The sequence below is a fragment of the Aquarana catesbeiana genome, linkage group LG01, assembly GCF_042186555.1.
Source record: "Aquarana catesbeiana isolate 2022-GZ linkage group LG01, ASM4218655v1, whole genome shotgun sequence".
NCBI classification, from domain to species: domain Eukaryota; kingdom Metazoa; phylum Chordata; class Amphibia; order Anura; family Ranidae; genus Aquarana; species Aquarana catesbeiana.
The window spans coordinates 458,748,528-458,765,042 of NC_133324.1; the positions used below are offsets into that span (position 1 = coordinate 458,748,528).

General features: G+C 40.8%; 1 protein-coding gene across 1 annotated transcript in view; it reads left to right on the forward strand.

Annotated features, from left to right (window-relative positions):
* LOC141101808 (thioredoxin-like) overlaps positions 1–14,900 on the forward strand; it is a 35,258-nt gene extending 20,358 nt beyond the window's left edge. The window contains exons 3-5 of the mRNA XM_073591165.1: positions 4,751–4,810; positions 12,562–12,627; positions 14,624–14,900. Of these exons, the coding sequence (XP_073447266.1) occupies positions 4,751–4,810; positions 12,562–12,627; positions 14,624–14,686 (189 nt within the window). The 3' untranslated portion in view covers positions 14,687–14,900. The remainder of the gene's footprint in view (positions 1–4,750; positions 4,811–12,561; positions 12,628–14,623) is intronic.
* Positions 14,901–16,515: the final 1,615 nt, after the last annotated feature.

The window sequence follows — 16,515 nt, forward strand, 5'->3', positions numbered from 1 at the left end:
AAATCTGTATAAAATAATCAGCATTAGGACCCAAAAGATCCCTCCCCAGATACCCTCACCCATCTCCCTCGTCCCCAAAAAAGATCACAATCCAAAGTCCCCTAACCATCAGGCATCCCCTGCAACAAAATGTAATTTTTGGTGAGATACTCCCAATAGAAAATCACGTCTAAATGGATGCAGAGCCTGCAAGTCTCCTTATTAGAGCCCTGCAGGCGCAACAGCTGATTGATAATTATGAAACCACCCTATTAGACTCACTCAGAACATGGGCACAGAAAAACACACAGGGATTTCTTCAGAATAACAAAAGGTAGGAATCTGCAACAAAGTTTGTTAAAATCCTTGTAATGTACATAGATCACCATTTCGTGTGACACTGGGGCGCCGGACTCATACGTTTGTATGAGTTTTTTTTTTTTTTTCAAGCCACATGATTAGAGCCTGAGGCTCCAATTGGCTTGAAAAAGGTTAGGTTTGGGCGCATAGCATTGCACCCTGAACCCACCTACTTGTGAGTTGTGACAATAGCAAATTAATATTTGCTATTGTCTTTCGGTTTCTCCTGGCCAATCAGGACGGATTGGGTTGGCCGGGAGGAGTGCGGGCGGACCTGGGGGGGTCTATGTTTGTTTGTTTGTTTGTGTTTTTTTTTCAGTCGTTTGATTTCCTTTTTTTTTTTTTATTTTTGCTTTCACACTGGGGTGCTGCGCTCGCTAGACGTCAAGCAACTTCTTTGAAGCGCAATGGGCAGCGCCTGCAAAGTGCCTTGGGAGCGGCGATTTGAACCCTTTATTCGGCTCCTAGTGCCCAAAAAGCAGTGCCAATGCCCGGGGGCTGCCAGTGTAAAAGGGCTCTTTGTGGGGGGTTTTTTAGAAATATTACTTTTTACTAATTTGTGTGTTGTTTTTTTTTTTTTTTTTTTTTTCTTTTTTTTGGGGGGTCTTTGGTGAGATATCAGAGGTCTAAACAGACCCCCATATCTCTTTTTTGAGACAAAGAAAGGGACAGAAGATAGTCCCTTTTCTCTGAATCACTACTTGAATGAATAAGAATCTATATAGATATTTCATTCAGATAATGACAGAATGATACATTATAACACTCGCGGTTACAATATATCAGCTGTCAGTGGGCACATAGCAGTGATCAGTAATGGGGGCAGTTGGGGGGGGAATCTGACTGGCGGGGGGGGACAACACATCTGGACCTCCAAGCCCCATGCAGCACCTGAAGCTGGCGGGAGTGGAAGAGGAGGGATGCCGGCTAATGATGGAGAGGGGAAATGGGGCCCATACGCCGCACTGACCTGGCCACCTGCGGGCACTTCTGTACATCCGTATGGCGTACGGACCTGGCAGTGAAAGGGTTAAAGTGTTACTAAAGTCAATTATTTTTTAAAATAACAAACCTGTTATACTCACCTACTCTGTGCAGTGCTATTGCACAGAGTGGACCCAATCCTCTTAGGTCCCCCAACAGCAATCCTGGTACCTCCACTTCATTGTGTGTCCCCATAGCAAGCCGCTTGCTATGGAGGTACACAGTGTCTGCGTGCTCCCGAACTGTGTGTCTATGAAGCTGCGCTTCATAGACTTACACAGTGGGGCTTGGCCCCGCCCCCACTTTCTCCTCACTGCATTTTATTGACAACAGAAGGAGTCAATGGCTCCTGTTGCTGCTCGAGTGCTGTGTGAAGAGGGGAGATTCAGCCTTGCACAGCACTGGATCTATTCTCCCCTCTTACCCCTTCACACAGGGAAGGGGGAGGACAGAGCAATATAAAACATTTTTTACCTTATTGCAAGGAATGTATTTGGGTAAAACTGTTTTTAGCTTTAGTATCACTTTAAGGTAAAAAATGTTTATGCTTTTAGAAGCACTTTAAAGCTTGGGATAGAGGCCTCCCAGAATTGGTTATTCCTACCATGCTAAAAGCTAGGAAAATCCACTTTCACAAAAGCCGACCATCATTTCATGTGAAGACTTTCACCCCAAATATTCTGTAGGGTGTATCCTGACCTTTTTATAATGGGTTTGAAATTGGCCCGAAGCACCATCAAGGATCAAATCTCAATGTTTGCGTTTTTATGTTCCAGTGATCACTAGCCTCCCATTCTTTGATTAGGACTTTTATACAGGGTCCCTCGTATGTGACTTCCCTTTCACCTATGTCTCTGTGGGATTTGAATTTGGTTTTCTTGGCACTTCAAACATTACCTTTTGAACTTATCAAGGATATTATTACTCACAAGTTTGCCTTGTTTCTCTGTGGGGCTTGTCTGAATTGGTGTCTGTAGAGAACCTTTTCTGGTGTTAAATTGAAGACAAGGTAGTGTTGAGGCCTAGAACGTTTCTTAAGGTGGATTCATTTTTCACCTCAATCAGGACATTCTACTTCCATCTCTCTGTCCGACTCCAGTACATCAAAAGGAGATTTACCTTAATTGTCTGGATGTAGTTGTGTTATGTGTCTATTTCAGGGCCACTGCTTCAATTAGGAACACGGACTCTGTCATCTTAGATGGTCCCTGCAAAGAGGAACCAGCTTTATGCTTTCTTCTTGATGGTCTTCAAGCCTATGGATTTAAGGATTGGGTTCTATCCTTTCCTGGCAACACATTCTACTAGAGCTGTAAGATTTGACCAAAAATGAAATTTTTGTTGCAGGGGATGCCTGATATCTGACTTGTAACTTAGTGCAGACTTTTGGGAAAATCAGTAAGCAAATTACATATCTTGGGGGCGTTCTGTACACCTTCTGTGTATAGAACACCTCCAGGTAGCCATATTGCATGTCACAGAAAATTACAGAGCTGCAAATTGAAAAGGAAAGGTAATTTTTAATAACATTCATTTACACTGAGACATGTGTCACAATAATATATGCTATATTATTTTTTCTTTATTTGCTATTTCTTTCCCACGAAAGTGGAGTTACCCGTTTAAATATTTAATAGAATGTGGAAGGAATAAAACCCACATATATTTTTCTTAGATATATTTATTAGTTTTCAATAACAGACAATACAGGAAAAAAAGAAATAAACACATACACCAACAATGATCTTGTGTTTCATCATTATAAACCCTCATGTACATGAGAAAGTTAAAAACTGCTGTAAAAACCCTAGACAAAAGCTTATGTTTAGCGTTTTTTTGCCAGTGTTTAGCAGTGTTTAACCTAGTGTGTAATCTACGTTTAGTAGATGCAGCATTAAGGAGTGAGGCAGCCGGCGTCCTTAACAACCAGTGAACACTGCATCCTTAGCGAATGAGTCATCAGCTGTCAGCAGACTTCACCGCTGACAACTGAATATAAAAAAATAAAAACATTACCAGCACTACATTTTTTTTTTTTTTTTTTCTCTTAAAACAGCGTGGGGTCTTCCCTAGAATCCATACCAGACCCAGGTCTGGTATGGATTTTGAGGGGATCCACCATGCCAAAATAAAAAAAAAAAATGGGGTGCGATTTCCCCCCCAAAATCCATACCAGACCCTCATCTGAGCATGCAGCCTGGCAGGCTAGGAAAGGGGGTGGGGGGGTTGGGGACGAGCGAGTGCACCCCCACCTCCTGAACCACACCAGGCCACATGCCCTCAACGTGGGGGGGGGGGTGGGGGGGTGGGTGCTTCGGGCCAGGAGTGACAAGGGCCTCTTCCCCACAACCCTGGGTGGGGGTCCCAAAGGGCCTGGTATGTATTGGGGGGGGGGGGCTGTTTTTTTCACATTTTTGTATTACCAGCAATGGTGTTTTTTTTTTTTTTCATCCGTTAAAGACGCGGCGCCTGCTTCTCCAGCTAATAGCTTTTTTCTTCCAAAATGCTGCTGCTCCAGAATGCGCTGGTCCTGGGTTTTTTATTTTTGTTACAGCTTCTAAATGCCTATGCCACTAAAAGCTCATAAAAACCATAGTGTGCATGGACACATAGAATAACATAGAGAGGAGTTTTGAAGCTGTAAAAGAAAACCGCCTGACGCTGCTAAAAGCGGCAGTAAAAACGCACTGTGTGCATGTGGCCTAAAGCAATAATAACATAGATAAAGCTTGTTTTGGGTACAGTAGGTTAAATCATACGAGATATCAACAAAAGCCCAAGTATTTACTGGTATCAGTGGCTCTGTTGGTTTCCCCCTCACTTACTGTAGTGCTAAAAACATTTTATCAGAAAGGAAGTGAGAGAATATCTGCAAGACAGAGATAGTAACAAAAAACTGACAGGGGTTCTAGTGTATTCCTACATTTTTATTTCTGTCTCCCTGATTTTTTTTTTTTTTTTTTCTCTAATTTCTTGTCTGGTAAAACACTTGCCATTGGAACAGTAGGTGAGGGGAAGTCTCTCTAACAGAGCCAAAATAAGCTCTAATCCTTACCTACTTTATCTAAAATAAAGTTGTTTTGGCTAGACATAAACTTTAATGATACCTAACTATACTGTCTTTTCCGTAAAGGAGTAGCCTTGTAGGAGAATTTTTTTAATTGGGGCCCTCTACCTGCTATTATCTCATCTCTAGCTGTATGCACAGTGAACAGCCATAGAGAATAATCGCTATCACAAACAAAAATGCAAGGGCTATGTCATTCTTCCTCTCTGGGGCTGCCATGTAACCTTGCCATGTAAACCTTTAGTGTTTACTTGTAAAACTGGATCAACCGTCTAATGCAGTTTTTATATTGTATGAATGCACTATACTAATACTAATGGACAACATTCTTTTCTTTGTCTCTACTGTCTGTTTTTTTAGGAATTGAGTAAAAATCACCCAGAAGCTGTGTTCATTAAGGTGGATGTGGACGATGCACAGGTAAAGCAGCTGTAGCCTTGAGCCTCTGAAATAACTCTCTTCTGGGAGGGCCACCTTTTTTTTTTTTTTTTTTTTTTTTTTTTTTTTTAATTTAATACTGTAGTAATTGAACAGCATTTTATTGTATCAACTAGGGCCGAAACAACTAATCGATTATGAAAATAGTTGTCAACAATTTTCATAATCGATTAATCGCCAGGCCAATTAGTTGGCCTGCATACAGAATGCATTATTTGTTTACATATCAGGAAATACAGTGCAGCACACATACAGCTCAGTACACCATCCATACATGTCAGTAAGTGCCTGAGAACTTGTGAATGTGTGAGGAGCAATGCCTCATGGGACATATAGTCCTGGGCAGGAAGTGAGTGGTTCTAAAGGCAGAAGTTTTTTTTTTTTTTACCTTGCTATAGGGGCACTCTATACTATACTTTGCAGCTTGCTATTGGGGCACTCTGAAGGCAGGAGGAGCCAGAAACGTCGGAGGGGGACCCCAGAAAAGGGGAATCAGGGCTGCTCTGTGCAAAATCATCACGCAGAGCAGGTAAGTATAATATGTTTGTTTAAAAAAATAAATAAAAATACTTTAGCCCCAGAAGATTTGGCTGCTCAATGACCAGAGCACTTTTTGCGATTTGGCACTGTGTCGCTTTAACTGACAATTGTGCGACGTTGCACCCAAACAAAATTGACGTCCTTTTTTTTTTTTTTCCCACAAATAGAGCTTTCTTTTGGTGGTATTTGATCGCCTCTGCGATTATTATTTTTTGCGCTATAAACAAAAAGAGTGACAATTTTATAAAAAAAAGCAATATATTTTTTACTTTTTGCTATAATAAACATCCTAAAAAATATAAAAAAAAACATTTTTTTTCCACAGTTTAGACTGATATGTATTCTTCTATATATTTTTGGTAAAAAAGAAACGCAATAAGCGTATATTGATTGGTTTGCACAAAATTTATAGTGTCTACAAAATAGGGGATAGTTTTATGGCATTTTTATTATTAACACTATTTTGGGACCATTGTCCTTTATACAGCAATCAGTGCTATAAAAATGCATTGATTACTGTATAAATTACACTGGCAGGGAAGGGGTTAACCACTAGGGGGCGATGAAGGGGTTGAGTTTGTCCTAGGGAGTGAGGTGGCTGGGCTTCAACACCTGTCACTAGGCAGAATGGGAAAATGCTTTGTTTACAAAAACATCTCCCCTTTCTTCCTCCCCTCCGGTGGCGAAGGGGGACGTACTTGTATGCCCTTTTGCCTATTAGTGCCATACTGCTGACGTAAATCGGCGTGCGCTGGTCGGCAAGCAGTTAAAGACTCTGTGCATGGAAGATCAGCATCTGAACCCAGAGAAGGTGGAGGGTGATAGACTGGAGGTGATATAAGGCATTACAATTACATTTAAAGTAAACTTTTACCAATATTGTGCATTATATTTAAAATGATCATATCTATGAAGAAAAAAAAGTCTTAGCTTTTAGTACTACTTTAATATAAAGGATTTCTATCTCCCTTCCACCCTTCATATCATGTGTGTTTTTTTTTTTTTTGGTGCTTTTTGCAGAAACGCACTACAGTTCATTTACCATGGTTTCCTATGAGACACGTTCACATCTATGCTTTTTTCAGCCGCTGCGTATTTGGAAAGGGTCAAGGACGGCTTTTTTCAACGCAAAAAAATGCTTTTTTTTTTTTTTGGTTCAATAGACTTCAATGGGGAAGCTGCAGAAAAGCATGTAGTGCGTTGTTGCCGCTATTTGCGTTTTTTAATCTGCCCAACAACAAATTGGGCAAAAAAAGCATAAAAAACGCAAATCGCAGCAAAATCACGTGTGCAAAAACGCACAGCAAAAAGCACAGCAGAAACAGATTAAAAGCAAACTGCATAGGTGTGAACCGAACCTTATGCTGGCCACACACGTATCGATTTTCAGACGAGAGTTTTCATGACGCTGGTGAAAGGATGTCGTTTGAAACATTTCTCTTGCTTTTAACATTCAGTTTTAAAATTTTAAGTAATTTCTGAACAAAAACCACATACACTGTCTAAAAAAATTCCTTTGACCAAGAAGTTTTCTTTTCTGCTCCTTTGAATTTTCCCATCACTGTGGTAGAAAAGGAACATCGATTTGACCCCACTAACGGTTAGAAAACCAACCAAACGTTCTTAACCGATTGCCGACCAGCCGCCGTTGGTTATACAGCGGCAGGTCGGCTCCCCTACACAAATCACCATTGCTGTATGGCGGCCACTTTAAGGGGTATAGGGGCTCCCGCCGCATGACGTAGGAGCCGATGCACAGACAGAACGGAGATTTATCAATGTAAACAGTCAGATTGCCGTTCTGTCAGGGGAGGAGAGACAGGTCTAGTAATTAGGAACAACGATCTGTCTCCTTCTCTAGTCAGTCCCATCCCCCCACAGTTAGAAACATCTAGCAGGAAACACATTTAACCCCTTGATCACCCCCTAGTGTTAACCCCTTCCCTGCCAGTGAAATTTATACATTAATCAGTGGCTATTTTTAGCACTGATCGCTCTATAATTGTCAATGGTCCCAAAAAAGTGTCAGTATCCGATCTGTCCACCGCAATGTCGCAATCCAGCTAAAAATCACAGATCACCACCATTACTGGGGGAAAAAAAATAATAATAAAAATGCCATACATCTATCCCCTATTTTGTAGATGCTATAACTTTTGCGCAAACCAATCAATATACGCTTATTGCGATTTTTTTTTTTTTTTTTTTTTTTTTTTTTTTTTTTTTACCAAAAATATGTAGGGGAATACTTATTGGCCTAAACTGATGAATTTCTTTTATTTTTTGGGAGGATATTTATTATAGCAAAAAGTATTGGGGTTTATTTACTAAAGGCAAATAGACTGTGCACTTTGCAAAGTGCAGTTTCTCCAGTGTCGTTCTTTTTTGGTGTTTATAGCGCAAAAAATAAAAACCACAGAGGTGATCAAATACCACCAAAAGAAAGCTCTATTTGTGGGAAAAAAGGACATAAATTTTGTTTAGGTACATCGTCGCGCAATTGTCAATTGAAGCAACGCAGTCCCGATTTGCAAAAAATGGCCTAGTCAGGAAGGGGGCAAACCCTTTCCTGGTTAAAATTATTATTATTATTTTTTTTTTTTTAAAGAAGACATTGTTTTTGCATGGCCAGCGTAAGTGACAGCAGGTGCAGGTAGCTTTTATCAAGCCACCTGCATATGACCAAGGAGTCTGTCATACATAATTACAGTTCTGTCTGAAAATCAACAAAACTGTCTTTTTTTTTTTTTTTCTTTAAATAAAAAATTTGACCCGAGTCTGATATTTACCGGATTCAACCTCTAATAGTATATACAGTATATCTCTTCTGTCTGTTATTCTAAGAGCGGATTCGAGATTTTGCTCTCTAACCATATAGTTGGTTATTTATATTTATCACTGCATAGAGATATTTAAGAAGAAATTGCCTTTTATTTTAAACTTTACATAATAACTAAATTATACATCACACTTTTTTTGCAGCCCTAGTATCAACATAATGAACTATAGCAGGTTTGATGCCAGCAGATTGTAAACATACCAATTGTTTTATATAGAGCCAGCACATTTTTTGACCACACAGAATTATTCATGTGGTTACAGAGTAGCTTGTGGTATAATGTCCCTAATCTAGAGGTCTTGCACATGCACATCAGAAATCTTTTAAGTAACTGGTATGCTTTTTGGGTTGTGAAGGAGACTAGAGCATCTCTTGATATACCCATATCGCGCATTGTGTTAAGGAGTGAACTGTGCTGCAGAGTAACTTTAAGGCCTCTTGTACACAGGGCATACATCCCTTAACACATAGGGCCCAAATGCCAGTACCACTCTGTACATCGTTCATCCCCGTTCAGCCGCAGTGTATACCAGCCTACCATAGAATTTGACAGGCTGCAGGCAGTGGGCTGTATGCTGCACCTGTGTCTTCTGGTCACACAAACTCCAGGATTGGATGCACAGGGGCTGGATACCCCATTTGTAAGGGGCCAAAGTAGAATTATTTCAAGGCTATGGACATTTAAATAGTTACATGTCCTATGATGCACTTGGCACCAGCCTTTATCTGTTCCTACTTTGGTCTGCGAGTATGCATTGCTGATAATGTCTTTCTGGTGGCTCCTGGTGACCTAGTCAGAACAACCAATTTCCCTCCTGCTTTAAAGTGGGTATACAAGTTCCCCATGTGGGTACTGTTTCACTTAGATCTTGTTTTCTTATATGTTGGTCTAAACGAGTAACCTTCAGTTCCTCCCCCATTCTTTTTGGAGGTGTTGGTATTTAGGGAGGGTCTATAGGCACATCTAGCCTAATTTGCATTGGCTGTGCTAGGCCAACCTGAGTCCTCAGTGGGCTTTTTCCTACTACTGATTCCAGGACTTTAGAACCTCAGTTGCCTTTGATTTGGTGGACCTTCACTCTGCTATGATGCAGCTTCTTTCTCCCGGTACTAGGGCAGAGGGGGCTTCTGCTCCATAATTCCTTTGCTCGAGACAATATCTTGCATCTAGAGTCTACCCATGGTGTTAGCCTCTGGTGTTGCTTTACTTTGCCAGTAGGGTATTGGACGTCCTTCCTATCAAGACATGGTCAAGACAGGCTCAGTCTGCCTATGTTCATTGGCAGTGCAGACCTTGCTGAGCTCCCTGAAGATCCCAACTCTCCAGATCTCCGCACTGGAACCATCTCACTGTTTGGAGTACCTGAGCCTAATTCTAGTCTCCCTCCTGTTTAGGGGATCTTCCTTCCTTCCAGTCCCAGACCCATCTTTCCTGCTTTTGGACTCTGTGACCCATGAGCTTTGACCTAATGAACCTACATTTTGCATGTGTGTTGGGGAGGATCTAATATGGGTCTATTGCAGTGGTCTCCAACCTTCTTGGCACCGAGGACCGGCATTGTGGAATAAAAGCGTGCCAAGGCCCGGGTGGGGTTTATGCAGCTTTTCGCGGGCAATTTGTCGGGGAAATGGCTGGTGTTAGCGCTTCAATCATCACAGCACCATGGCTGATATGGTGTCAGGATGATTGAAGCTCATTATTTCTGTCATTACATTGTAATATAAAATGAAATACTTCAACTCACTATAATCCAGAATCTGCCATCAGATGCAGAGTGTTACTTGCCACCTTGCCTGCCACCAGATTTGGTTTTACACTTTCCACATCGCCTGCTTCCAAATGCTGTTTGTCACTTGCCACGTCACCTGCCACCAGATGTGGATTGCCACCTGCCACCAGATGTGGTTAGTCACTTGCCACGTCACCTGCCACCAGATATGGTTAGTCACTTGCCATGTCCCCTGCCACTAGATGTGGATTGAGGCTTGCCATGTCACCTTCCACCAGATGTGGATTGTTGCTAGGTACGTCGCCTGCCACCAGATTTGGTTTGCCTCCTGCCACCAGCTCTGGTTTGCCACCTGGCACCAGATTATGGTTTTCCACCTGCCATCGGATGTGGTTTGTCACCAGCTGTGGTGGCAGCACGTGCCAGTGAGAACAGTGGTGATGCGGGGCCGGTGAGAGATGAGCTCATCTGTCTGCTGTCCTGCCTCACCTCCAGCAGTGTAGCGGCTCCGCTGTGTGGGTGGAAGAGCGGTGATCCGGGCGGGCGGTGCGAGATGATCTCATCTCTCTGCTCCCCCTCCCCACCACAGTGAAGCGCCCCCCCCCCCCCCCTCCAGGGGCGGAAGAGCGGTGATCCGAGCGGGCAGTGAGAGATGATCTCATCTCTCTGCTCCCCCGCCTTACTGCAGTGTAGCGGCCCCGCTGTGTGGGCGGAAGAGCGATGTTCCAGGCAGGCGGTGAGAGATGTCATATCTTTGCTTGCCCGCCATCGTACGTCAGACAGTGCAGCCTCTGCGGCCCGGCTGCAAACAAGCCACTGCCCGGCACTGGGCCGCGGCCCGGGGGTTGGGGAACACTGGTCTATTGGATCTAATATGGTCCTCTTTGGCAGTCCCATATCCTATTGTTCACTCCAGACTGTTGCCATTCACCATTTTGGCTACATGGAGCCATGCGCTGCAATCTCTGGATATTAAGCAGGACCAGGCTTATCCTGGAATTTAGCATGGTTGCAGACAGAATTCCTTCTGTCTAATGCCTTGGTTGGTGCTCTCTACAAACACCAGCCCCTAGGGCTGGAGAGGTGTCTTGGGTGCTTTTTCAGTACATAAGTCGTCATTGAAAACTTGTCTCCTGATCAGTGTTCCAGGAAAGGCACTTTGGTTATCCCTTCATTAATGGACCTTTCATTTGTGCGGTCACTCAATGTGGATTCCATCGGAGTATGCCACTGTGGTGACTTACATTGACCATCAGGGAATATTCTGATGGTTCACACAGTACAAGGCAATGATCTGCTTCTGATATGATTTAGGTAGGATTACCCCGCTTCAGCCCTGGACCGCACTCTTCCCTGACATGGTAACTTTGCAGGTATACCATTTCAGTTGTCCCTCTTCAGCCCTAACCACCACACTGTTCCCTGGCGTGGTAACTTGGCAGGTATGCTTCAGTTGTCATCATCTGGACTTTGAAGCCTGGTCCTTCCTCTGAGATGCTTTAAAACTTTTTGGGTGGTGAATGGCCTCCAAACCCCTGGATTTGGCCAAGAACTGCACTGGATTGTCTCCAGTCCCAGGGATGCCTAGTCTTTGCAGTAGATGCTCTGGTGAATCTATGGGTTCAGTTGACCATGAACAATGCTCTTGTGGGTCAGGGACTCTCTCGTAGTGTGTTTTTGCTTGGTGCATAACCAGGGTTAAAGACCAAAGATTCCTGTACTTTACTAAAACTAGTACTTTACTAAAACTTACTTCACTAGCTTAATTAAAAGGGCCCGTGTTGACAGGGTTTTGGTCAACAAACATGCTTTAAATAATATAAATATGCTTTAAAATACATTTTATTCAGATTTGCAGTTGGAAGTCCTTTTTGACCTGCATTTGACCTGATTCAAGCAGGTTTTGCATTCCCATAAATTATTCTTATAGGAATTTAAAACCCATTTAAAATGACCAAAACCCTGTCAACACTGGCCCTTTTAATTAGACTAGTGCTATGGGTGTTTTCCTATCACTTAGGCACCTTTTTATTAAATTGTGTCCAAAAAACAGGTTTTGAAAGTAAAATTGCACAAATATACCCGACCTTGGGTAATGTCAATATACCTTGACATTACCCAAGACATATCAACTAGCAGTTTTTTTTTTTTGTTTTTTGTTTTTTTTTTTTTTTTTTAATTTGCAAGTATGTCCTTTAAAACATATGTTACTTCAACATTTCATACTCCTGATATGTGCCTGTTTGTACCACTTACTTGTGTTAAGTATCCTGTTCTTTGTATTGCTTCCTTTGTGTGAGATACTTAGTAAACCTGCCAGTCCCCCATTTCAATCTGACCACGCTAGGCACAAATGTACATCCCTCCCACCGTGGTCAATTTTCTGGCTGTGCTGGGAGCACAACCTGCCTGACCTCCAGTGGTCAGACTTGAGGTTGACATGCCCCTGCCGCAGACAGTCATTCACTGGGAAGATTAGTGTGCTGCTGTTTCTCCACCCCACCTCCAATGCAGCTGAGAAAAGATTGTGGTCAGTTATAAAAAAAAAAAAGTATTTGTGTGTTTTTTTTCGTTTTCTGTTGATTTATTTAAATATTTATATATACTATTTGTTTGTTCTGTAGGATGTCGCTCAACACTGTAATGTCAAATGTATGCCAACATTTCATTTCTATAAAAATGGATCAAAGGTATGTAACTACATAGCAGAAATCTATATAATCTGTTGGTGTTTTTTAGTATTTACAAAACTCTGTAAAACAGAACTGCTATCTGTCGGTTCTGAACTTGTTTTTATTATAAGGGTTTGTGTAAACACCTATTTTAGGCCATCTGAAACATTTCATCATTGGCAAAAAACTAATTGAAGGGAATATATCAAAACTGGCGCAACTGTGCATGGCAGCCAATCGGCTTCGTTCTTTCACTTTCAAAGCTTAAAGTGGTATTAAAGCTTCATTTTTTTTTTTTTTTTTTCTTAAAACAACAAACATGTCTATACTTACCTGCTCTGTGCAATGCTTTTGCACAAAGCAGCCCTGATCCTCTTCTTCTGGGGGCCCAAGCTTCAGGCTCCTCCTCTTTGGCAGGTGCCTCCATGGAAACCCGCTTTCCCTGGGGGCACCTGTGCGTGCTCGCTCCCGAGCCCCACTGCTGCGTCCATTAAAAGTGGGGTTCGGCCCCCGCTCCCATGTCACAGCATTTGATTGACAGCCGTGGGAGCCAATGGCTCCTGCTGCTCTCAATCTGCCTAATGAGAAGTGAGATAGCAGCGATAGCCACTGCAGTCATGCATGTCGCTGGATCGGGCTCAGGTAAGAAAATTAAGGGGAGCTGCAGCAAGGAAGGTTTTTTTACCTTAATGCATAGAATGCATTAAGGTAAAAAAATCTTTAGGCAATGGAACCACTTTAAGTTCCCTCCATTATGTGCATAGCAACTGGTCAGAAATACCTTCAGAAATCACTTTAATTAAAAAGCATCATTGTAGCTTTTCCTGGAAGAATGGAATAAGGAAGTAGAAGAGGTGTGTTTTTTATAAGGATATAATATATACACATACATGCATACGAGTCTGGAAAGGGTTTAAAAAAAAAAAAAAAAAAATTGAAATTTGCCGATCCACTGTTAGAAAAAAAGTGGCATAGATTTCAAAAAACGTCTAATTAGTTTGGCCCAGAAAATTCAGCGCAATAACTTCTATTTGATGCTTAATGCCTTGGACCATGTGATTTGTGCATCCCTGATCATATCAAAGTGTTGTTGTTGAGAATGTGAGGCCATCTGTCCAAATGTTGAAGCTAAACCAGAAATTGATCTTTCAAAATAATGACCCAAAAGCACACACGCAAATCCATCAAGGAATGGCTCAAAATAGACAAAGGGACAGTTTTTGGGGCTGGCCTAGTCAAAGCCCTGATTGTAATCCATTGAATTGTTTGGGGGGGATTTGAAACAGGTTGTTAATGCAAGAAAGCTTACGAACATCTTTGAACTGAAGGAATTTTGTGTGGAAGAGTGTTCAAAAACGTTATCAAGTCTGAGACTGGTGGGCAGTTACTAAAACGTCTAAAAGAAGTTATTTTTACTAAATGGAGCAATGCCAGCTTCTGAGGCCAAGGCTTTTCTTGTGCTTTCCATAGTACACTATTACATCTTTTGATATTTTTGTTAAATATTTAAAAGGCAAATTTTACTTGCAGTTTTATTGAAGTATATTGCGATTTATTTCTAGGAACTATTTTAATAAAAATCTGGTTGCCTGTTCAAATATGTTGGAGAAAGTCAATTTCCATGGGGTGTACTAATGCTGGCCATACACTATATCAAAAATCGGCTAAACCCATTTTGGAATAAGCGAACATTCGGCCATGAGAGCAAAAGATTGTGCCATCATGTAATGACTGATAAATTGTTCAGTGTTTGTTTGTTTTCCCCACCCTCACATAAAACATTCAGATGTTTCCTTGCATTTATTTTCAACTAGATATAGGAAAATGGCAGCTGAGGGATGCAATAAGTGAGGCGGACTTTTGTATTCGTTTTTATGTATACACATCTTTCACATACTAGTTTGAAGGGAATTATGCATGTTGTATACCAATTATAAGTATAGTCACTTGTTTTTGTGCAGAAATTTGTTGTAGTGGAACAGGATTGACACCTCATTTTCTTCTTCCTTTATAGGTATTTGAATTTAGTGGTGCTAATAAGGAGACTTTGGAGCAGAAGGTGGTGGAGCATAAGTAAAAAGTCAAGCTTAACAATCTTGCAAGCTTGCAATCTTAACTACTTCTTTTATAACCATGTTTAAAAGTCTGCTATCATATAGTTATATGAAGGAAATCCCTACCCTTTCAGCTCATGTCTTATCAATTCCTGATGTTTTCCAGTAAATCTATATCGTACTGTTTATGAAATGGACCAGAATGGTGGATTTAAATAAAATGACTGCTAGATTCCACTTCTGTTTTATATTGCATTACTAATAGTTCTTTTTATTTATGGATATGAATGCTTTTATTATCCAGAGGTACTGTACAAATAATGGTAAAAAGCAAGGGTATGCAATACAAATGAATAACATTTTTAAATATATGCAACTGTAAAGCAATAATGACATACATTTGGAGATCAAGTCCTGTCCATACAAACTCACACTATAGAGCAGCTTTTCCCAACCTCTTATTATGGAGGAACCCATAAAATAGTATGCACATCTATAATCAACAGCTTACATTAGCATCATCTGTATATGTTAGATAATGTAGAAATAAGGTTTTCTTCTTCTTCTTCCCTTTTTTTTTTTTTTTTTTTTTTTTTTTTTTGTATGGGGCAGTGTCTGTATACCATTAATATAAAAAGGAGGTACCAGTGTCCCCTCTAAGCAGTTAAAGATTACTGAAAAAAACCTACCTAAAAAGAATTAAGACTATGTACCAAATGCAGGTATATACAATATAACACCAATAGATTAAAAGTACATCAATATTTTATTCATTATCAAAAAAATATAAAAGAATGTCTACACACATTAAAAGGTATATATAAAATATATACTTGGTGCTGTTTACATTTTATACAACTTGCATGAGATTATACACCTCTCCTATATGTCCAAACCTTAAAATATACAAGGAAGTGTCAGTCTTTCCGTTTTCACATCTTGCTTTTGCAAGGGTATCTCTCAATGTGTTTCTCAGGTCAACAGACCCTCTTCTTCATGAGGTATGCAGAGATGAACATCTCAATTCAACAGTACACAATTTGTTAGAGAAAAAAAATAATAGCATTTTATTAAAAACAAGATGGTATACCCACCATGGATGTGAGAGCACTTGGACCACACTTGCCAGCCATTTTTGGAACACGCAGGGCTTTGTGAGGGAGCTCGTTTCTTCCAGGAACCTCTTCCCATGCCCATTTCTGGTCTTTCCCCTCCTTTGGTGACAGTTTGTCAGCCTGACCATGATCCATGTTTAGGATGCTGTCTGCAGCATTTTTTTTTCTTTTTTATACTGCTGTTTAATGAAAATTAACACAAATGCAGCAATTACAACACATCAGTTATACAAGATGTGATCACTAAGAATTGACGTAGATGACAAACATAGGTTGCATTAGGTCAGGACCTGTAAGAGGACTGAAGATCTCTAAAAGTCAAGAAATAAAGTCCAATAACTGAGCGAACCAAAAAGTCCTTCGTAATTTGAACAATCAATGTCCGCATGCTGTGTTTTAGTGTTAAAAAAAAAAAATATATATATATATATATATATATATATATATATATATATACGTACACACTTTTGTGTTTGCCCCTATTTATTATGAGCTGAACTCAAAGAGCTATGACTTTTTCTATGTACACAAAAGGCCTATTTCTCTCAAATATTGTTCAAAAATTTGTCTAAATCTGTGTTAGTGAGTACTTCTCCTTTTGCCTAGATAATCCATCCACCTCACAGGTGTGGCATATCAAGATGTTGATTAGATAGCATGATTATTGCACAGGTTGGCCTTAGGCTGGTCATAATAAAAGGCCACTCTAAAATGTGCAGTTTTATCACACAGCACAA